This window comes from Psammomys obesus, unplaced genomic scaffold (assembly GCF_907164565.1).
Source record: "Psammomys obesus unplaced genomic scaffold, mPsaObe1.curated_primary_1811, whole genome shotgun sequence".
NCBI lineage: Eukaryota > Metazoa > Chordata > Mammalia > Rodentia > Muridae > Psammomys > Psammomys obesus.
Genome location: NW_026590062.1, coordinates 2,017,772 through 2,040,898, shown reverse-complemented (window position 1 = coordinate 2,040,898; position 23,127 = coordinate 2,017,772). Strand labels below are relative to the sequence as shown.

At 53.8% G+C, this 23,127-nt stretch overlaps 1 protein-coding gene across 3 annotated transcripts in view; it reads left to right on the top strand.

Annotated features, from left to right (window-relative positions):
• Sez6l (seizure related 6 homolog like) overlaps positions 1–22,032 on the top strand; it is a 151,542-nt gene extending 129,510 nt beyond the window's left edge. Inside the window, exons 11-17 of one of the 3 annotated variants that reach the window (XM_055606011.1) lie at positions 3,705–3,899; positions 5,067–5,258; positions 12,461–12,655; positions 14,114–14,146; positions 16,067–16,175; positions 16,855–16,957; positions 19,183–22,032. In XM_055606011.1, coding sequence (XP_055461986.1) covers positions 3,705–3,899; positions 5,067–5,258; positions 12,461–12,655; positions 14,114–14,146; positions 16,067–16,175; positions 16,855–16,957; positions 19,183–19,212 — 857 coding nt within the window. In that variant the 3' untranslated portion in view covers positions 19,213–22,032. Of the gene's footprint in view, positions 1–3,704; positions 3,900–5,066; positions 5,259–12,460; positions 12,656–14,113; positions 14,147–16,060; positions 16,176–16,854; positions 16,958–19,182 lie in introns of all 3 variants that reach the window. The other 2 variants (XM_055606010.1, XM_055606009.1) reach the window with 2 other exon arrangements.
• The last annotated feature ends 1,095 nt before the right edge of the window (positions 22,033–23,127 follow it).

The window sequence follows — 23,127 nt, the reverse complement described above, 5'->3', positions numbered from 1 at the left end:
GGACTCGTGTGATGTGGAAACATTGAGGAAGTGAATGTGAGCGCTTATTAAATGAGGCCTCATAATACTAAGACATTTGTATTCTGTTGCTTGTCTGCTGTGTCTACATGCCCACTTTCCTCTATTTGCACCTCCTCAAACCTCATCTGCACTCTGTCTCCTGACCTAAAGCCAGTTCTCCCTAAGGATACCTTTTCAGCTGAGTGTCTGAACAGCTCAGCTCTGCCTAGCCTCCTTCACACCCTCCAGGGCCTGGACACATAGCAGGGTGTATTTTCCTTGGTTCTCAGTGTGACTGATGAACGCTCTATAAAACAAAGTAAGAAAGTAACATATGATCAAGTTCAAGGCCAGTTCACAGGGTACTCTCTACCACTACCACCGTCCCCCTCCCTACAATCAGCAACAACAGCAGCCCCGGCCCCATCACCACCACCACCACCACTGTCATCACCACCACTATTTCCGCAACTACAGTAACCACCACCACTCATACAACCACAATCACCAAAACCAGGCCCCCAGCTATAACTACCACAACGTACACAATCACCAACACCACAACCACAACACCTATACCAATATCACCAGTACTATGGCCACACCCATTATTGCCACCATCACCACCATCACCACCACTATCACCATCATGACCACCACCAACAGCCACAGTAACAGAAATGCCCTTTTCTAGGAAATGGGACAATAACTTCCCTGTTTTTCAGGCAACCTCTTCTTTCCTCCATCCATCCATATTCTCTACTTTCACAGCATGTCTCAGATCCAAGCACATCTCTACATCCTTCCAGGAACACTCAATTCACCATCATCCACAGCAGTCAGGAAAGTAGGGCACCATGACATCCTGCTTAACCTAGCCCTGAAGAGGCTTGGGCAACCAGCTGGGTTTCTGGTCCGACCCTGTCCCTGGTGTGGCAAAAGCAGCCCTGGATCCATGAGGATGGGGAATTTGTGCATCATGACAGAGCTGAAGGGTATACCCAGGTAGCCTCATTCCCAGTTCTTTCAGTCCCTCATTCTATGATGTTCTTGGTAGACACACAGAACCTGATGGTGCAAGGGATGATTAACGCATGACTTCCGATGTCCAGGATGGCGGGACACCTGCTCATCCTGGTAACGAGATTAAGCTGGTGGTTATGTTCCATGCTGGCTCCTCCCAGAAAGTAGCTTGGCATCTTAATTTTCAAGATGCAGCATGAAAACAAAGGACTCATCCCAACATTTCTACCACAAAATCCCTAGGGATAGATAGATAAAGATTCCACATCTTTAACCTAGGACATTTCTGGCCTCTATATAACACCAACTTTTTTGTCTTCTCTTCTCCTGGTATCTAAGTTGACAAGGCATGCTTCTGACTGCCAGCACCCCAGGAGCCTGGCACATGCTCAGATAAGGAATTGCTTTTAGCTTCCCAGCTGGTGAGCAGCCTTCACCCCGGTCTGCTCTCCCCTCCCCATTACCCTTTCCCAGAGGCTAACGCAGCCATCCATCCTCTCCATTCTGCTTCTTGGGTGTCTTTGTTGTCCCTTCACTGTGCTGCAGATGTCTGGGATGTTACTGCTGTTGCTCCTGAGTTCTCCCGGGGCACACATGGATGCCCTTCTCATCAGCACCCTTTGGGGAAAGGGGTTCTGATGGCTTCTCGCCTATCTGTCTCCAGAGACTCCCTCTGCCTCCTGGCTGGAAGATGAAGTCATCCTATGGTCCCTTTATTGAACGGAACAGCCATCAGTGGGATGGCAAAGATCTGACTCCATAGAAGGCTGATCAGGGTGACCCCAGCATCTGACCAGTGTTCTCTGAACACTTTCTGTTCTTAAAGAAGTGTTCTTGTACACTGAACTTGAAGTTCAGGACTGGCAAGCCCTTTCATGCTCATTCCTCACAGTTTGGGGTAATCAATGAACTCCAACCTAAGGGACAGCATCCCCCGTGGTGCTGTACTGAAGACGAAATGATTGATTAGTGATGTCTGCTATGAACAAGAAATTGGCACATGGTGCTGCATGTTTGATACTTCTGGGCATTTCTTTTGCCCGGAGGTTGGTTAGACCCTCATGCTAGCTTGACCATGAACTTGAAGCCATGATTTCAGATTCTTAGTGCCTGCTAAGGTCTTCACAGACCCATGATCAAATACACAGAGGGATTCATACATCTCACCATGTCATATAACCATGTCTGTGTTCGTTAACCCTCACATTGCCGTGTGGGATAGACAGCCTCATGATTCTTGACCTCCTCCTGCAGTTGAAGACAGTGAAGCTGAATGTGTGTGTGTCAAACACAACTGAAGCTGCATGGCTTCTTTAAAGAGAGGAAGGACCAGGAAGGACTCTGGTTTTGTCAATAGAGTGCTACCTGGCATGTATAAAAACCTAAGAGCCAGGCATGATGGTATATGCTTTTAATCCTAGCATTCAGAAGACAGACACATTGTGAGTTCAAGACTAACCTGGTCTATATAGCAAGTTCCAGGCCAAGCAAGGCTGCATAGTGAGACCTTATTTTTAGAAGAAAGGAGGGGGAAAAAGACACTCAGGAACCCCTGGGTTTCATCCTGGCACTTCATAAATGACCTGGCATTGCAGAGCTAGAACCCCAGCACTCAGGAAAATTAGTGGTTTGAGGTCACCTTCGGATATACAGTGAGTTCAAGGCTGAAAGAGGCTCCAGGAGACTTCATGAAAGTAGAAGAGAGTGAAAAAGAGAGGGAGGGAGGAAGGGAAGAGGAAGGAAAGGAGAGAGAGAGGGAGGAGGAAGGGGTCCAACTATCAGACCAGCCTCTGTGTACAGCAGGGTTAACAAGAGTCCATGGGGATGAGCAGTTCTGGTGCCTCCATGCTGCCTGCTGGAGAAAAACAGAATTCCCATGTAGCAGCCTCTGGGAACTGAATGGCAAGGGCAGGTGACTCAGCCATGGCTACCCAGGTAGAGAATGGTGCCAACTAAGTCATCTCTGAACATGACCCCTGCCACAGGAGAAAGAGTTCTGGGGGTGGCATGGCAGCTCCCACTAAGGGCCAGACAAACAAACCTATTCCCTCTGCAGATATTTGGCCAGAGAAAGCCCACAGCACCTACCCATCTCTCCTTTTCCATCCATCTTCCAGCATGTGCAGCTGAGTCCCAAATCCAGGGCTTGGCTGATTTTTCAAAGACCTAAAAATAGCCCTCCCCCCAATCCCCAATCCCTTGCAGGCAACTCTAGAAGCAGTTTCCGTGTCCTCTTCCTGTAGACAGCTGAGAGAGGTCCTTTCTCCAAATAAAACTGAACTGAAATCCTGGGGAGAGCCCCTGCTGGCTGCTTGGGGTGGCTTTCCTCGGGCAGTCAAGGATCCTCGGGCTGTCATGGATGCCACTGTCCCTAGGACATGAAACTCCTCACTGTGCACTCTGACACAGGATGGTAAGAGTTGGATTATCACCTCAGTGACAGGGCTTTATAGGAAGACGAGAGGACCCCACCAGCAGACAGCTCAGAAACGCCTTTGGGAGTCCCAGATTTTGGCAAACGTTCTCCAGCAGTGTGCAGCGGCGGCCGGCCGTCGCTTGTGGTAAACTACTGTCTCGCTGTGGATCAGTTCCCCACAGGGGCAGGAGGCAGCAACACTACAAGAGACTCTAAGTCTTAATCTGCTCTCCCCAAACCTAAGGAAGATGTCTTTGTTTTAAAGAGGTGTCACGGAACGACTCCTGCTCAGACTTGCCTGAAATCCAGAACGGCTGGAAAACCACTTCCCACACGGAACTAGTCAGGGGAGCCCGGATCACATACCAATGCGACCCCGGCTATGACATCGTGGGGAGTGACACTCTCACCTGCCAATGGGACCTGAGTTGGAGCAGTGACCCCCCATTTTGTGAAAAAAGTAAGAGTCGTTTTTTGTTTGTTTGTTTGTTTGTTTGTTTTCTTCTCCCTAAGTCATTGGGTAGAAAGTCCCTCCCAAGGGCACACGCCACATGGAATCACTTGTTTAAGGTAGGAGGTGGCTTCCTTTCCTAGTTTTAGTGACACCCCAGGCTCTGGCACCTCTGGCCTGACAGAAGTGCAAATAAATAGAGTACACTGGGTGGAGGGTGAAGGTGGGGCCTGCTGTGGAGCCTGAGGGAGAGCAATGCTGATCTTTAGAGGGCCTGTACAGTCGAGAGAGGAAGTCAAATCCCTCCGCAGGCAGCCAGCCTCCTTCCCCCTGGCTCCCAGGTGCTGCCCCCAGGAGGACCGGGCAGGCATGAGTAGGCAGCTGTGCTCCCGTCCTCAAAGGGGGGCAGGAAAGGAGGGGCTGCTGCCTTCTTGGTGATGGCTAGCTGCATGGATGGACGGATGGACAGAGGATTGACAAACGGGTGGACAGACAGACAGACAGATGTCGTACAGGCAGAAACAGCTGCCGATGGGCATTCCACGCGAAGGGACGCAGCTGTCCACGGCGGCCCTGACTGAGGGTGGCGGCCAGCTTTCACATCGCTCAGCTGTTGCCCTCCTTCCTTCTTAATTAGTTTACTGTTTCCCGTTTATCTGTATCGATTTTTTTAATGAGAGGGCGATTGATGCCTGTTTTCTAGTGTCAGGCGTCAGAGGGAAGAGGGGCAGCCCTCGCTTTGTTCCTCCCTCTCTGGCCATCGCTCAGGATGTCATGGAATGTGTGCTCGAACTGAGCCCTCCCCTCCCTACGGTGCTACCCCAATGCTGCCCACTGTGTTCAACACCCACATGCTCCCCCTCCTCACAGTGCTCCCCTCCTCACAGTGCTCCCCCCTCCTCACAGTGCTCCCATCCTCACAGTGCTCCCCGCCCATGCTCACCCTCCTCAGGGACGATTTATACCTTAGCTGTAGGTTCGGAGCCTGGTGAGAGACTCTTGGGGCACATTTAGGACTAAGGTTCAGGTCTCTCCCCACCTGACCTGCTCTCCAGACCCCTCTGTGAATCTGTGGACCACGTGGGCCCTAAAGAGCACCGCGTGAGCCTTTCCGGGGCCTCCCGGAAGTCGTGCTGAGCTGTGGCGTCACGGCGTCCCTGTGCTCCTCCTCCGCAGTTATGTACTGCACCGACCCCGGGGAGGTGGAGCACTCCACCCGCCTCATCTCGGACCCTGTGCTGCTGGTGGGCACCACCATCCAGTATACCTGCAGCCCCGGCTTCGTGCTGGAAGGGAGCTCGCTCCTCACCTGCTACAGCCGCGAGACGGGGACTCCCATCTGGACGTCGCGCCTGCCCCACTGTGTCTGTGAGTCCAGGGGGTCGTTGTCTCGGGCTCACTTCCTGCCGCAGAGTGCCCCCTGAGGGGAGGCGTCACGCTGCATGCTTGTGCTGTCCCCGCCACACGCACACACCACACACAGGCCTAAGTGCTGCAGGCTCTTACGTGAAGGCCTCAGGCAGACCCGGCGGCCCTCCGCCAAGCTTCCCTCACCTCTCTCTCGAGGACCTTGCTGTATTAGGAAGGGGGTTCTGGAGCTGGAGGGATGGCTCAGTGGATGAAGCACCTGCCGTGCAAACCCGAGGGCCAGAGTTTGAATCCCAGCACCCCCCTAAACACGGGGCTGAGCTTCTAGCTAGGTGAGTGGAACAGAGCTGGGGGTTCAGAGAGAGGGGCCGCCTCAGCAAGGTGGTAGAGGAAGGCGCCCGGCCGACATCGACCTCTGGCCTCCGCACACATGCCCACATCCGTGCCTCCTCAGACACACACGTGTGCGCCCACGCGGTGCAAACACGCTCATGCTGTGACACACATATACATTAAACAAGGAGGGAGAGAGGGAGAGTTAGGAGGAAGTGTGGTGCGCGCCTGTCTTCCCTCTGGGGCGGCCGAGGCTGGAGGACTCAGAGTGCAGGGCTCGGCTAGCTTTACAGAGAGACCTTATCTGGGAGATGGGGCAGGGGAATACTAATTTTCGGAAAGGCCTTGGCCGCCAGCTCGTTAAGAGTTTTGTTGCGAGGCCAGGCTTCCGATGAGCCCCAGGAGTCCTGCTCAGCAGTGCTGCCCACAGCAGGACTGACCAAGGCAGTGCGTGCAAGGCCCGGGATTGTATGGCAAGAAGAGAGCTTCCCACACCACTGAGGTCTAAAACAGTCATGTTCCCGGCATTCACGCTGGGTGTCTTACAACTGCCTGTACTAGCTCTGGGGGGTGACAGAAACACTTGTGACAGATGCACACACACACTTAAATTCTAATATAAACAGTCACCTGTGCAGAGACTTTAGAACAATAGGCTGGAAAGAGGTCACTGAGGAATGTGGGCAGTGAGACCCCAGAAAAGGCCTCAGGAGTCCGGGAGGACCCAGGAACTAACATGTAAGTGAAGAAGAGGGGGGGACAGAGCCCTGGCAGTGGACAGCTGGTGGCCCAGATGCTTCTCCTCCAAGGAGAATACATTCTGCAACCTGTGAGCCAGGCCTGTCCCTCCATGACATCAGCAGCAGGCAGCTGCACCAGCAGACAGGCCCCAAGCCACCGGAAAGCAGGGCGGCTGCCCACGGGTATAGCTGTGTGCCTTGCCTTGGGCAGCGAACTGCTGCCTCAACTGCTCTGTTCCTGTAAGGAAAAAACCAAAAACAAAAAAAACAATCTGAGGTGTGGCCCTTCTGATAGAGAAGGGCGAGCAGTCAAGGAAGGAGTTCCCATCTCTTCAATCGATCGTGACCTCGATCCTGCTGGTGTGCACAGGATGCAGACATGTGCTAATCACAGACCGATGCGTAGATGTGCTAATTACAGAAAGCTGAGACTTCCAGGATGTAGTAGCCTGCGTTGCTGTAGCTAGACACCTGAGGTGGATTGATTTGGAAAGAAAAAAGGGATTCGTTGAGCCCCCAGCCTGTAGGTTCTTGTCCAAGGGCAGTTGATGTGCAGTTTGCTAGAGTTTGTGGTGAAGCAGCCAGCTGGGGCCAGGGTCCCTTTAAAGGTACAGCCAGATGACCCCAGCGCCCACAGTGCCACCCTGAGGGACAACGCTCAATGCAAAGACCTCTGAGGGGCACTCAGCATCAGAGATGGTGGGAGCGACAGCCTCCAGAGCCCAGGGCACAAGCTTCTGCCAGCGACACCCCAGTGCTCAGAAACCCCATTCATGCAACCAAGGCAGCAGAGACTCTAGGTGAGAAGATGGGGGGAACCAACCATCTCCAAAGACAGCCCTCCCAGGCCTCAGGTCCTCAGACCTGGAGCTTCCTCCACTGGGACCAACATTCCTGGAAATCACAGGTGCAGGACTGAATGGAGCCGGCTTCCCTGACACCCACACTAAAGAGCTCCCGAGTCACAGTAGGTGTTAAGACTCTAGGAGGCTCTGGGAGGACCTGAGGAAGGGGGTGGGGAGGGGTGGAGCAGTCTCAGTGGAGGAGGAGAGGGGGCAAGTTCCTTCTCATGATCTCCAGCATGGGAGGCTGAAAATCAAATTGGACCAAGTTGAGGGCCAGAGTATCACCAGGCCTGGATTAGAGCTTGGCCACTTCCTCCTGGTGAGACACTTGATAAATGAGCTGCCTGGGCCTCAGTTTATTCATCTATGAAATGGCAATGCGGTGAGTTGTTGACAATGGATGCCAACTCCCCAGAAAGCCCGTCTCTGCTGGCTTATAGTTGAACAGCTGTGGCAAGTGAGGCCATGGTTCTTTGCCACAGATAAGGGAGGAAGACAACTGGATCTGTGTCTTAGGGGGTCACTGGAAGACCCTATAAAGAAACCATTTCTGATCCATGGCAGTGCACACCTATAATCCAGCACTGCTGAGGCAGGAGGATTGCAAGCTTGAGGCCAGCAGGAGCTACATAGCAGCAAGACCCTGTCTCAAAACCAACCAACAAAGCTGGTGCAGGATGCTGCTCGGAGTAGATACGTGCATTGTTGTCAGGGCTGTGGGACCTCGAAGGCTCACCTTGGGTGTCCTCTATCCAAAACAAACGTTCAGATATGAACAAAGTGACAAAGTAACCCACTAACCGCACTGTGATGTCACCCCTTCTCTGTGGATCCAGCTGGATTTGCAGCCACCTAGGAGACACACCTCTGGTCATGTCTGTGTGGAGTTTCCAGAGAGAAGACGTTGTCACCATGAATCCTAGGCGTGTGTGGCACCATTCCACAGACTGGAGCCCCAGGCTGAATAAAAGGGGGATCTCATCCCTTTGCCTCCCGAGTGTGACCCGCTGCCTCATGCTCCTGCCTCCATGCTTTCCTCGCCCTGGTGGCCTGCAACCCTGAGCTGTGAGCCGGAACAGACCCTTCCTGAGCAGCTTTGGTCAAGGGTTGTGTCGCAGAAAGTGGAAATCGAGTAACAACCACATCAGCACTGTAGCTCTCGATGGACCTTTCAGAACAGCATCCTGCAGGCGTGGCAGTCCCCACCTGCCATCCCAGCATGTGGGGTGAGACTCCAGGGTTGTGGAGTCATGTGGTAATTCGAGATAGAAAAGTCCCGAAAGATTAGAGCAATCGCCTGGGGTGTCACTGCCATCTGCTGGTCATTTCTGGGTACTACATGAATTGCATGGGACTTTCAAGGCACCCCAGAAACCAGCCCCAGCTAGCTCATAGCTCAGGCCGGGGTACAAGTCAGCTGTCTACCAGGCCAGCAAAGGAACTCGGGATAAAACCCAGTCCTGATGTGTTTCCAGAGTGGCGTGAATACCTGGTAGCGGCTGCAGACCTTCAGGTGGGCAGAGCCTGACGAACTTTCTGCACTGTGGTGATGCAAGCCAGAAAGATGAAAACCAGCACCTGAGCTGAGCAGCACAGCTTATCCTCTCTGCCCTGGGGCAGGGCTAAAGTGGGAAGCTGCCCTGGGCTACAGAGAGAGACCCAAAGGCTGGGGGGCTGTAAGCCACTGGTCGGGCAAGTGCTTAGAGTACCTAAGATTCAGAAAAGAAACTGAAAACTAAGTTTAAAAGTTCTCCCTCCCACAAGCCCAGGCACAGTCCCTGTCTCTTGCCGGGCCTCCAGCCTCGCCCATGTACCTGTAATGCAAGGGGTCCTCACGGTTTCCCAGCACTGACCTGACTGTGGACTTGGTTGCAAGTCTCAAACTGTGTGCAGAGCCAAGGGCGAAACTGAAGTCTATGGGTGACTTTGACTTCACAGGACAGTAGCATAGCCATGCCTGGTCCTCATGAGTCCCTCAGCTCCTCTGGGGAGCTGCACTGGTCTGCACCCCTGCCACTTCTGTGACACCCCTCCTCTAGTGGAAGGAGGACTCTCCAGCACACCAGTCTGCATCCGTCTCCTGCACCCACCGTTTGGCATCAGGCCTCCTGCTTGCGTGTCTGGTGGACTCATGAGAACGTGGAGTGTACACAGTCTCAAGAGCAGGACCCACTGCCATCTCTCTGCAGGTCCCTAGGCTCTAGGGAACAGGAATGAGTGCTGCCGGGACATGTCCACACTGTCACTGTCATTTGAGATACATCTTGCAAGATACACCTCCAAAAGTATGATGGCCTGGGAGCCCTTTCTGCCAGCTGACCTCTGGGCGGGCTGCATGTCAGGTGTTGGGGTTTAATGACAATCGCCCCAATGTCAGGGGTGAGAGCCAGGTATCCACCCAGCCAGCCATGTCAGATTCTTCCCGGTGCCGAGACACATCCCTCCATTCATTTGTTTTCTCTCTGGGAAACTGGGACTCTGGACTGCCTACAGGGATCAGCAGATAATGGCTGTGAGATAACAGGGCTGACAAGACTGTAGTTAAACAGCATAAGCGCTGCTTAGCCCCAGCAGGTCACTGCCACCTGACCACCAGCCCGGCCACCTGACCACCAGCCTAGCCAGCCTAGCAGAGATCCAGCCTGTGGTGGACACACCCTGACTCCTGACACCTCAAAGCCACAGCGGGACTCATCTACACTGTGCTAGTGACTAACAGTCTCTAGTCTAGCCTCAGTCCCATGGGGCCAAGCTTAGATTTGTTTTATTTACTTCTGTGAACAATTAGGACAAAATGCCATCATGAAAAGGAAAAAGGGCTGACTCCAGCTTACAGTGGAGGGGCTTCAGTCCACCACGGCAGGGGTAGGGGAGGCCGAGGGGGAGAAGGGGGAGGGGAGAGCATTGTATCTGCAGACAGTGATCAGGAAATGGGGCCAGATATAAAACCTCAAGGCCCGCCCCCCAGAGACACATGTCCGCAATGAGGCTTCACCTCTTAAAGGTCTCATGGCTTTCCCTGTCAGCGCTCATAGCCAGGCAACAAGTGCTGAGTCACAGGAGCCTGTGGGCAACACTCCACCTTCGACCGTGTGTGCTGGCACGTGGTAGGCGCACAGGGTGCGTTAGTTGACTGAATAACTGTTTCCTGTGAACCCAACCCTGTGCTGGGTGCTGGGATCCTGAAATGAGCACAGCAGAAGACTGAGTTCCAGGAAGCGGGAGCAATGAAGAGAACACACCACCACCCACCCCTCCCTGACAGTGCTGGAGGACATTACCAAAGCTCCAAGAGCAATGAAATCCCCAGGAACAGACCAGGATCAGCATACTCAGGGGATGGTCCCAGGAGGGACCACAGGGCCATCCCCACATCCGTCTGTGACCCTTGCCTGTGACAAAGGGGGAGAGGGAATGCAGAGAGGGAGGAGGGAGAAAGGAGAGAGGGAGAGAACTGAGAGGGGAAGGAGAGGAAAGAGGGCAGAGAGAGAGAGGAGAAAGGCAGACAGAGGAAAAGATGCCCTTCCTTTAGCAAGGCTCCTATGTTCAGTGTGAGGTAGGCACAGTCATGGCATGGAAGATGAAGTGGCCCTGGGGGACAGTTGGGAACAGCTGTCAAATTCCTCCAGGTCCTGTGGGTCTAGACAGGCCACTTCCCCTGCGTCCTGAACCCTCAGGGTTACACCAGGAAGACAGATGGAAGCCTAGGCCACAGGCATGCATTGGGTCTTTCTCACTCAGCTGAGGGCACCAAAAGCTGCTGAAGATTGCCCCCTCTCTCATCTTTCTGAAGTGGGCAGCTGCTGCGGGGGGTGACACTTGAGGCCATGGCTCTTCTCAAGCCAGAGTGAGGAACCACAGGTGGAGCTCTGACATCATGTGCGTCATTCGGAGGAACAGCATGGGCGAGCTGATGTCAGACAGTATACAGGTCCTCAGAGATCAACACGGAGCTACCCTGGGACCCAACCGTTCTATTTCTGGGTATCTACCCCAAAGAACCAGAAGTGGAACTCAGCTGGATTTGCACACCCACGGTGACATCAGCACTGTTCACATTAGCCCAACAGTGGAGGTTAGCCACAGGTCCACCAATGTGAAACGGACACAGCGCATGGTCTGCTCCTCAGCGGAACACTATTCACCCTTAAAAACAGAGGCCCTAGCTGGGCGGAGGTGCACACCTTTAATCCCAGCACCTGGGAGGCAGAGGCAGGCGGATCTCTGAGTTCGAGGCCAGCATGGTCCACAAAGAGTCCAGGGCAGCCAGGGCCACAACGAGAAACCTTGTCTGGGAAACAAACAAACAAACAAACACACACCTGGAAGCGCTTATGATACAAATTGGATCTTGTGCTAAATGAAATTAGCCTTTCAGAGTACAGTCACACCTGCTTTAGTCCTTACCTTCCTAAGTTCACAGAGACCGGAAGTAGAGCCGTGGCTTCCGGAAGGGATGTGGGCTAAACTTAGCTGGTGGCTCCAGGTCCGCTGTTCACGGCTATGTCGGCAAACTTTGTGCGGATTTTGCCACAGTTTAAAATCCTGTAAATGTTTTAGGATATGTGGCGCTTCACGCAGAGCCGTGGTCACCCAGGAGCAAACAAATGGCAAGGTCCACCCTCGGCCTCGCAGGACTTGGAGTCGGCAGTCCCCGGGAGCAGCCACCAGGGGGAAGCGTGCGCCTGTTGATTGTGGCCACTTAGCAAGGCAATTGTCCTGGATACGCAGCGGGGTTTTTTTTTTTTTGTTGTTGTTGTTTTTTACAGCCGTGGGCACTGCTGGGTGGAAGAAGAAATTTGGTGGCAGGTGGCATTAGGGAAGGATTCCTAGAGGAGAAATGATGAGGAGTGATAGGGACTAGACCTGGACGCACCAGATAGGCTTTTCAATCGATCACCGCCACCATCCATCTCATACTGAGTACCTTCCGCATGGTGAGGACATTCTCCACCTCCTGCACCCATTCTCTTACGGAGTCCTGCAGCCACATTCCCACTTGTCAAGGAGAAAGCTGAAGATCAGAGAGGGTGTGCTACTCTCTGGAGATCACACAGCGAGTAAATGGAAAGGTGTTTTTTTGGTTTTTTGGTTTGCTTTTTAATCCAGATCGTACAACCCTATTCATTTTGTGGTCGTGTAGTCTGTCCAGAGATGGGAGAGGGAACGAGGAATGGGAACCATCTGGGTGCAGGGTTGGGGCTCTGGAGAGAGAGTGCTGTGGGCTGGGCTAGGTCACCTACAGTCTGGTACCGTCTCAGAGCCGTGTCTGGCTTGATTTCAGCTGAGGAGTCCCTGGCCTGTGACAACCCGGGGCTGCCTGAGAACGGGTACCAGATCCTGTACAAGAGGCTGTACCTGCCTGGAGAGTCCCTCACCTTCATGTGCTACGAGGGCTTCGAGCTCACGGGCGAGGTCACCATCCGCTGCATCCTGGGACAGCCGTCCCATTGGAGCGGGCCCCTGCCCATCTGTAAAGGTAAAGAGACCTAAGGAGCCAGGGTCAGGGCTGACTCCAGGAGAACCTGAGCTTGCCCTGAGGGTGGGCTTCACGGAATCCAAATCCAGTGGCGGTGTGTGTGGTCTGTTTCCTTCCTCTTGTTCGTCTATTTGTTTCTTGAGACAGGGCCTCATGTAGCCCAGGCTAGCCTTGAACTTAGCCAAGGCTGGCCTTGAACTCCTGATCCTCTTGCTTCTACTTCCCAAGTGCTGGGATTGCCAATTCTTGATGATTTTTGTTGTTGTTGTTACTATAACAAAATATCTAAGAATGGGTAGATTTGTTTTGGTTGTTTTGGGGGTTTTTTTTTAGTCTGTTTGGCCCAGGCTTGTGGAGTCCACAGCAGGACTCTGTACCAGCAGGGGATGCATGCTGCCTGCTAACCCAGCAGGGCCACCCTATGGTGGGGCAGAGAGAGCATGCCAGCTCTCACAGGGCCTCTGAAGCCCAGCCACCACCCAGGGCCCCCTCTGAAACCTGTAAGCCTCGGCACTACGTCTCTAGTTGAGGACTGCTAGCTAGGCTTCTCAGCTGGGCTGTTGTCACTACTCAATGGTGACAAAGTCAAAGTCTAATCCGGGGTCCTGGGGCTAGATAGAACTTTGGTGCAGTCTTAACCTCTCAAGCCTTCACTTCCAGGCTCCGCATCCCGAGTGCCCTGGTTGGGGCAGTTCATTGCTCGCACAGCACACTCACTGGCTTTGCTGACAGAGCATGGGGTATCATCCCCAGCACTGAACTTCAGTGTTTTATAAGAAATATAAGTTTATGAAAATAATCTTATGTAGAGGACTGATCCCAGTTGGTAAATATGGGAAATGGATTTAAAAAAAAAAAAAAGGTGTGTGTGACGTGGATTTCAAAGCAGGTTCACCCCACTGCAGTCAGCGGCAGGGTCTTGAGTCATACCTCCTTGGAAACAATATGGAGGACCGTGTGGTCGGGGGTGGAGTGACGTCACACACCCAACATCCCAGCAGTTGGGAGGTGGGTGCTGAATGTTCAAGGCTAGCACTAGAGGCCATCTCAAAAAAAAAAAAAAAAAAGTTAAGAGCTGTGAAGGAAGCTGAAGCCACCGCTGGAACCCACGTCCACTGTGTGGCCTTCCAGGCCTTGACACTCCTCTCTGAACCCATTCACTCATCTGTAAAATGGTTCTGAGAGTCAGCAACCACATTTGCCAAAGGAGACTGGCAAGGGGCAGGGGGAGGGGGTAAGCACGGACTCCTGGCCTGATACAGAACACGTGGCATGTGCCATCACCATCCTGACACTGCGGCTGCTTGCCCATCTCGTTCATCTCGCCACCTCGGGAGGTACTGTGGGGAGCCATCCTGCGGGACACCAGCAGCACCAGCCTTGCACACTCGGGCTTTGGAATGTGGGCCCATCGACCTCTGCCTCAGCGCTGACGCTGCTTCCTGCTTTCTGTTTCAGTTAATCAAGACAGTTTCGAGCACGCGTTAGAAGGTGAGTCTCCTTCTGTCTTGAAAGTTCTAACGTATCAGGCAGCTGTGTCAGTCGCTTTTTCCGGGGCCTCTGGAAGTAGCTGCTAGGGCTGGAAAGGATAGGCAGTTAAGAGCCTGCTTAACTTAGGTCCCTAAGTATAGCCCGAAGGGATTTGACAGTGGCAGTATGGTCAGAGAAGCCTGTGAAGCCCTGGCCATGCCAGACGGCTTCTAACCAATGGTGCTATGGGGATGAAAGAAACTCACCTCACATCCTGGGCAGAACATCCTTGGGGCCACAGAGGGAAAGGCGGCTGAGAGCATCCAGAGCCCTGCCTCCCTCTGCCTCTGCTCCCTGGCACAGCCCCCTGTCCTTCTCCCGAGTGTGGTGTGTTCTTGTGGTCAGGTAACAACAGCCAGCCAGGATTCTCTTGTGTTTTAGATTCCTTCCTTCAGTTCCTGTCTTAGTTGCCTGTCTCCTTGCTGTGAGGAGACTCCTGACAAAGGTAGTGTAGAGGAGGGAGGGCTAACTGGCCCTCACAGGTCCAGGGTACAGCCTGTCATGGAGGGGTGGCATGAGGCAGCTAACTCCCACCCACCCACCCACCCACAGTCAGGAAGCAGAGATGGACGCCGGTGCCCTGCTCACTCCCTCCTTTGTGTTCAGTCAGGGACTCCAGCCTGTGGGATGGAGCTGCCCACATCTAGGATGGGTGTCCCCTCCCCGCTTAGACCTTTCCAGATTGTGTCACAGACACACATCCAGAGGTGTGCCTGCTAGGGGGTTCCTGATCCAGTCAAGTTAAGATGAAGCCTCTCATAGGTGAAACAGCCTGCCTTCAGCACCATGTCCATTTGGCTCAGGACAGGACGGTGGGTACAGATGGCAATGGCCTGTTTGTCTCGTTTAGAAAAAGCCAACAGCAAGTCCAACAGCTGCTCCCATTGTCTCTAGCACCATTGCTGTCGTTCTGACGACATGCGGCCGGCAGGGCGTCACGCTGAGTGAACTGCAGGTGCCCAGCTGGTGTCCACACAGCACTTTAGCCCAGCAAGGACGAGAAGGGGACAGAGATCAGTGTGGGAGGAGAGTGGGTCAGCCATTCATTCACCTAGGGAAGTAGCGTGCTCCATGCCCCCTCCAACACATGCTCTGTTTGGGAATCCCCAGCTGCCTTTTGATGTACCTTAATCGATGGGAAGCCTACACACACACACACACACACACACACACACACACACACACACACCGGGGCCCCTGTGCCCAGGAAGTGTGACTGAAGCCAGGCCCCTGGCTGTGTGTGTTCATTGTGGAGGTCAGGACTGGTTATTTTTGCCCATGTAGGAAGCGGCTAATGGGTGATAGACAGAAGGGTAGCTGAAGTTTGTGAGGCATGGCCGTAGAGAATGGCAGAGGAGGTCAAGCTTCTAGAGGCAATATGAAGAAAGAGGATCCACCCTCTTTCTTTGAGAAGATCTGCTCCCAGCTCCCAAGATAGCTGCCATAAACTCTGTAGTTGCCATGTGTTGGGGGTCGGCAGAGCCGTCCCCGCTGCCCTGTCCCTCAAACCAGGACAGCTTCTCACAGGGGTGCTCAGAGAGCGAGGCAGGATTGTTCCAGACTTTTGTCCAAGTCACCCCCTGAACTGAATTTTAACCAGATTTCTGCCCTCTCCACAGCCCTCTTAACAGGCCTGGAATGACCAGGGTTCAAACTGGTTCTCAGCCCCCCTCTGGCTACCACAGCTGAGGATGACTCTTAAGCTCCCTAGCAAGGGCCAGCATCCAGCCTCTGCTCTCTGCCCCTGTCCCTCCATGGCTGTCCGGTGTCTAAGGCTGTGGGACATCAGCTAGGGAGGGCACTCATGGGAGGGCCAGGGTCCCGGTGGGTGTGGAGCCGGTGGGAAGCAAGAGCCTCAGTGGCTTGTGTGCTCAGTAGCAGAAGCGGCAGCAGAGTCCTCACTGGAAGGTGGGAACATGGCACTGGCCATCTTCATCCCGGTCCTTCTCATCTCCTTGCTGCTGGGAGGAGCCTACATCTACGTCACGAGGTAGGTGGGGTTGTTCCCCTGTGGCTTCATGGTGACAGTCACTTAGCAGATGCACAGTGCTGTCCCAGGGCTTGGTCCCAGATGCTCAAGATCACAGCACTCTCTGAGGACAGGCACACCCACCGCATGGTTTCAGAGCCACTGCCACATGCCAGCAGCCTCTGGGCTTGGGGACCATCCTGGTGAAAAGAGCAGACTCCAGAGAGGAAAAGTAGCTGATCTCCAAAGCACAGGAAGAAGGCGGGTGACAATAGCTGAGAGACAGAACAAAGCCTGGAACGGAAGCTGTGTGCCTGGCAGGCAGGGTGGAAGGGTCCACGCTGGGGATCATGAGTGAGGTGGGAGGCCGCCAGGCATAGTGAGTGTGTGAGAGGCTGCCCTAGGCTCCATGCCTGCCTTCTGCTAGGGGCAAGGTGCAGTCCCGGGAGACTGGGCTCCGGGAGCAAACGGACATATAAAGTACTTCACAAGCCAAAGCAGTTTGGGCTCTGCCATTCCAGGGGTGAGGGGAGGTAAAGGTGGCTTGCCGCAGGCCTGTGGGGTGATGAGTGGACGTCTGTGGGACCCCCACCCACTCAGGGCTGTGTCCACATGCCGCATGCCCTTCACAGAGACTCCTGCAGAGCCTGCAGGCCAGCAGGGCCGGCGTGCGACTCAAGCTCTGCTGTCTGTCCTGCAGGTGCCGACAATACTCCAGCCTCCGCCTGCCCCTCATGTACTCCCACCCCTACAGCCAGATCACCGTGGAAACTGAGTTTGACAACCCCATCTACGAGACGGGGGTAAGTGGTCCCACTGCTCTGCTGGAGGGCTCCCCCTTGCCCACAGCATGGCTGCCAGAGGGGACCACTCAGGGGCCCTGCCTCGTCCCTAGTTAATCCCCCATTGAGCAGAGTTCCGGGAGAAGCTAGCCATGTCCGCCAGTGATTAGACCCCAGCTGGGGGGCATCAGGAGGCAGTTGCTGTGTCTGGCTGAGCTGCATTTGAAAGCAGCATGGGCTGTTCTGCACCTTGCAGTGCAGGCTCCTGCAGGACAGCAGGGAAACACACACACACACACACACACAGTACCAATGCTGTAGCCCCACCTCACTTACACACAGGCCTGTGATCTGAGAGAGACTCCCCGTCGGGAAAACCTCACAGGGCACTCTTCCGCAAACCTGGACAGCCCAGATCGCTCACTCTTTGGGGCCTCTGGACCCATCAGGAGGTGTAGGGTGTGTTGACTTGCGAGGCCGCTCACAGTCCGCTTCTCCCGTGAGGAGGAGGGGGAGCACGCCTGCGAGTGCCGGGCTCGTGCACTGCAAGCACGGACTCCAGAGTGCTGCACTGGGTGGCCTTGTCCACGCTAGACAGTGGGGCTCTTTCGGCTCCCTCGGAAACTTTCGGCGTCACCGAGAGCTGCAGCTGTGGTTGTAAAGCTGGCTACAGGTACGGTCTCTCGCTCCAGTGAGCACAGAAGCCTGGCGGGGCACACAGACATCCACAGCGGTATGTGATGCACCATGTGACGGGCAATGTGACCCCCCCCCCGACTCTACTCAGACTCAGGAGGACTCAGGTCCAGAGAGATGAAATCAGCTCAGAGGAGGTGGTACCCAGCCAGGAGACAGAAATCCAGCTTGACCTCACACCCTGAGCGCTCACGCTCTCTCGCCCTCACACCTCCCCGAGTTTCAATGATTAGTTATCATCCTTAAGGACCGTGAAAAGCTAGATGGGTTCTACGGCTGCATGGTGGGGACCCCTGATGGGGCTGGGGAGTCAGTCAAGCTGAGGTAGAGATGTGGGTGGAAGCTAGAAGATGTCAGGCATGTGGAAAGGTCCATGGGTACGTATGGGGAGCCGCCAGGCCTAGGGCTGTGAGTCATGCCCTGACCTGTAATTCTCCCTGCTGTTAAGAAATGGGCAAGCCTGTACCTTGTCCATGCTGGCCTGCCACGGCTCCCCCTTCTTTGATCTCCCATGTGAAATATCTCCTCTGTGAACACTCTGCTTCGTGGCTCACCAGCCAGAGCCACAGGTTAGCCAAGGGTTGGCCAGGGAGGGACTCATGCCATCCTGGCTCCCATGATTGCTTGGACAGGGAGACTTGTGGGTAGCAGTGGAAAAAGAGGCCGTTTATCTACAGAAACAGACGAGCTTGGAAACAGGCCAGAGTTGGATTGGCCAGGGCCTGTGACCTCTGATGGTTCCCTTACACCTTGTAGAAGGACTCTGTGCAGGCCGTTTTGTTCCCTGAAGCCTAGGGAGGATGTCCAGTCATCTGAGCTTGGCTTCCTTCATCTCTGTCTTGATGTTTCTGTAAGCCCCCACTCAACCCCCCCCCACTGCCGCCGTATTATCCTACCTACCCAGGCATGACCTCTGGAAGATGGGGACCATGAGACCACCTCACATTCTGCCCGTGACACTTCCCATCAGCCAGGAAGTGTTGATGTGACCATAGCTGTGTTAACCTCACAGGAAGTGACAGTAGCACTTCCAAGGCAGAGCCTGTGGCTTCATTGGCTTCTGGCCCTCACCTGTTCTTGGGGACAGCTCAGGGAGCCGTGGAGAAGGGGGACCAGCCACAGCTGACTGTTCTCCTTAGTCTGTTCTCAGATCATAGGTAGAGGTCTGACTGGTGGAGACCGCACTCAAAGGATGGGTTCCTATTGACTGCGGAGGCTCCAGGTACCTTAGAGTCAGTGCACACATGCCTTGGTCAGCCTGAGGCAAAGGGGGTGGCAGGTGCCGGTAGCATCAGTGCAGTGGGGTTCCTAGAGGGGCAGCTTTTGCCAGCTCTGCTCCCCTGGCCCTTCCACCTCTACGGTCAGTGTTGGCGGGACATCAGACCCCAGAAAATGCCATAGCACATCCACACACACACTTGTAACAGTGAATGAGCCCAGCAGAACTGCAGTGTAGAGCCAGGGACACGGGGAGGGGTGACACCCTGGAAGCCTTGGGATGTCACTCTGCCACTCGGGGCTTGACCCGCGTGTGCCACTCTGTCCTGCAGGAAACGAGAGAGTACGAAGTCTCCATCTAACAGGAGCTGCCCTGGAAAGGGGGACGTTAGAGACGGACATGCAGACGTGAACTGTCAGGACCTCCTCACACATCCATCAGAGACCTCGTGTGGCATTGGGCTGCAGCCCCGCGTGGCTGCCATCTTTCCTCTACACTTTCCACTCAAAGATTCACTGTTTCTTTGCTGTACTTACTATATTTGAAGTTGAAGGCATTGAGATTCGGTGAGTTCGGAACCTAGTGGCTGCAGCCAAAGTCACATGACAGCCTCCATTCCCAAGGCAAGCTGAACAGCAAACAGCGGCAGGTAAAGACACAGTGGCGGACAGGTCAAGTTGGATCAGCGGTGCCACGCTTGGGCCCAGCACCCTGCATGGTCTTCAGCAACACACCACAGTGTACTCAGAACAGACGGGAGCCCTGGGTTATCATGGTGTCCCTTGCAGGGCTGCCTTGCAGTGGAATTCAGCCTGAGTACTTAAGGCCTGGTTATTCCCCCCCAAAAACAAATCTCTGTCCTCTTTTCCAATTTTAAAAGCTTCCGAAAGGGCTTAGCTCACTTTCTCCCTCCCACGCCCTTCTGAAGTCAGCAGAGATTTTCTAAACGTTCCCTAGGATCAAGGCATGCTCTGAAAGAGGAGGAAACAGCGCCTTTCTGAAAGCCCAAAGGACTGTCAAGGGTGAGGCGCAGGGGTCCTGGGGAAGGGAACCTCAGAAAGGGATGGATACCGGGTAAGTTGCCTATTGGGACCTACCATAGCTGGGCATGGTCGTCCTGAGTGGTGAGGGTCATAAATCCATGGGAAGAGTCACGAGGTCTGCTGGGGAGAAAGGGGTATCCTGACCTGAAAGCCAGGGATCAGCTCTGATTCTCCCCTGGGGTTCTAGACTGTCCTGGTCTTTGACATAGCCAGGAAAGGCAGTCCATCCGAGTCCAACTCTCCTTGCTCTCACACGCCCCTCAGCAGGGAAGGTGCTGAGAAAGAGGGCCCTCCCTGAGGCTCTGAGTGTCATCGGGGCCCAAGCAGAGGCCCCGTGGGCAGAGCAGAATGGAAACCACAGGATGCTAAGGCTCAAGGTCTAGCCTGAACCTCCGTAAAAACAAAATGTTTCCAAACAGTCAACCCTCCCAGCCTTCCGCTACCACTTCATCAGGGTTCTTCGATGGGCCGTGGCTCTCCAGAAGGCTACTTTCTAAGTGCAATCATGAGGAAGGTGCCAAGGCTAGGTGCTGGAGGAAACAGTGGGTATGAGGGGTGTGATCACTTGAGGGCCATGTGGTGACAGGGGACTCTCAGCAGCTCAGGCATTGGGGCACTTCAACATGAGGACTTTGTTTTGTGTTCTCCCATGGTTGTGTTAAACCCCTGGGTTTCAAAGGAGAGAAATCTCTTTCTGCCTTCTGGGGACAGGGAGAGCCCGTCCTCTCAGCCCTCATCCTGGCTAGGATGGATTTCTCTTCCTTCAGAAAAGTCCCCTGCATGCATGTGCCTGAGCACTGTGGCCAGGGTCATTTCTGGTCACCCAGCCCATCCACCCACAGAGGAACCAGAGGAGAAACCGAACAGGCTGTGGGGAGCAGGAGACCCTTGGGGAAAGACCAAACTACAAAATAATGTGGCCTTTTCTCCAGACGTAGAAGAACCTACTTAAGATGCTCCCAACCCTGGCCCTGGGCCACCTGCAAACTGTCCATGCCATTTGGTCTTTGTCCATGCTATGCCCCCGTGAAAGCTAAGCGCCTGCCCTCCACAGCGGCTGATGTGTGTGGCCCTTCTAACCCTGTTCCTTAAAGCTGGCCAGGTCATGCCTTGGCTACCAGTGGTGGGGGCGGGGGGGTTAAAATGTTGATTTTTTTTTTTTTTAAACAGGAGACCAATGTCTCGGTTCTGACTTAGTGGTGCAGTCCCTGTAGCCATGTTTTAAATGCTGTTCTAGCCTAGAGGTGGACTGTGCGAGCTCACCGTGTACACTGAGTGAAAGGAAATGCTGGTGTCTATTTTTTTTTAAATACCTGACTGTGTATTTGTAACATGTAAAGGTTTGGGGGGCGGGGAAACAATGCTAGCAGCAGTGAATGTATACGAGGCGTCTCCTGATGGTCCCTCCCTGTCTGTTTTTACAAGATGGAACTTTGAACCCACCGGGATTAAATTTTTGTTTCTGTGAACGGGACACACTCGTGAGCCCTCCCACAAGCAGCTCCCCATTCTGACGTCAGCGGGGAAGCACGTTTCCAAAGAGCAGGCCTCCAGAGCTCGGGTGCATCCTTCACACTGACTGACTCGAGCTGCACCCGTCAACACACACAGCTCCTTCCTCTCCTGCTCGAAGCTCATCCACCCCGCTCCCACCCTTCAGCTCCGTTTTTGGTAGACTTGTTTTGCCAGCATTGTATTCTGACCTCTTCTGGGAGGCCGTCTTTCCAAATGCTCGCACCCGAACCTTTGAAGCCAGCTCTTTGGAGAACTCACAAACCTCAGGGGACAACTCTGGAAATCCACACACAGCCCTGGAGAAAGAGAAAGGTTAAAGCCAGAATGGCAGCACCGCGGGGACTCCAACGAACCAATGGGTGGCTTCAGGAAATGTAGGCAAAACGACCTCTCCTTTGGTCGTGACCTTTCTGTGTCTTTGATGAGGCCCAGTGAGATGGCACTCCAGGTCCGGTCTTGTGCGGCCCTCGGCACCCGCAAAGGTAGGCGTCTTCTTGGATGCTTGCTTTCTCATTTATCATCAAACAATTAAAAAAAAAAAAAAAGCAGACTTTCTAAGCTAGAAAAAATGAAATGAAACCATTTTCCACTTTGTATATATTGCTGCTAATAAAACAGATGTAAAAGAATGGTGGATGTGGGGTTTGTTCCGAAACTCCTGGGTGACACTCAGGGCCATGTTTCCAGTTTCTCAGGGTTGTTCCTGGAGATTGGGGCCAGGCAGCAAGTGCTGGTACTTCAGATAGGGAGGCACGACCTGCCCTGTCTACAGTGGCCCTGGGCATGCTAAGGAATGTTTAGGACAAGTCCTGTCTGGGGGATTGCTACCAACATGGCCAGTGCCCCAGGCTCAGGTGGGCTCACCCCGAGAGACCCGCCTCTCAGAGCTGTGGAGGCTGCAGGTTCAGCATTAACATGGTGGTCTGTTCAGTTCCTGGTGAGGATTCTTGTTCTGGCTTAAGGGTGTCCGCTGTTAAAATACAGTCTCTACGTAGCTGAGGGGAATAGAGAAAGGAATTGGGGTGGGGGAGAGGAAGAGAAAGGTGTTGGTCTCAAGAAAATTCATCCCAGTAGACCCCAAGCTCAGGCATGATCTGCTTCCTTCAGTCCCAGAGGTCCCCAGGGCAGGACAGCATCAACTCTGCGGCTCTGCCACAAACATCCTGGTCCATTCTCATGCTCAAAGGAGGAAACAAACTTAGCTAGTGGCTCAGTGGGTGGAGCCATCAGACCTGACGTCCTTGTGCTGTTAGGTGTCCACACATGTAAACAGGCACACAAAGACAGTAAATGTAATTTTTAAACTTTTTTTAAAATTCAATAGACCAAAAATTTCAGAGCAGTCCATGAAGATAAACCTTTTTTCCTTCTGGTAATAATGTGTTCGAGTACTATATAATTTCTCAACTATGTTTTTCAAAAGAAGATACCAGATCAGTAACATGAGTAAAGAAATGTGTTCCTGTTGTTTGTTTCTTTGTTGAAACAGGGTCCCAGCCATAAGTCACAGTGAGCACAGCCTCAGACTGGGGTGTGGTTGATTTCATTTGCAACAATCCTGTCACCCATTTTCCCAGTCTTCCTCAGTCCTGGGCTTGTTTCCCCAACACTTGCTGGTCAGCATTCTCTGGGGAGTTTTCTGGAATGGGTGGGATGGACAGCAGTCTAGGAGAGTACCTGGTCTCCTGAAGAGGAGGCAGACCAGGCTGCTCCAGTCC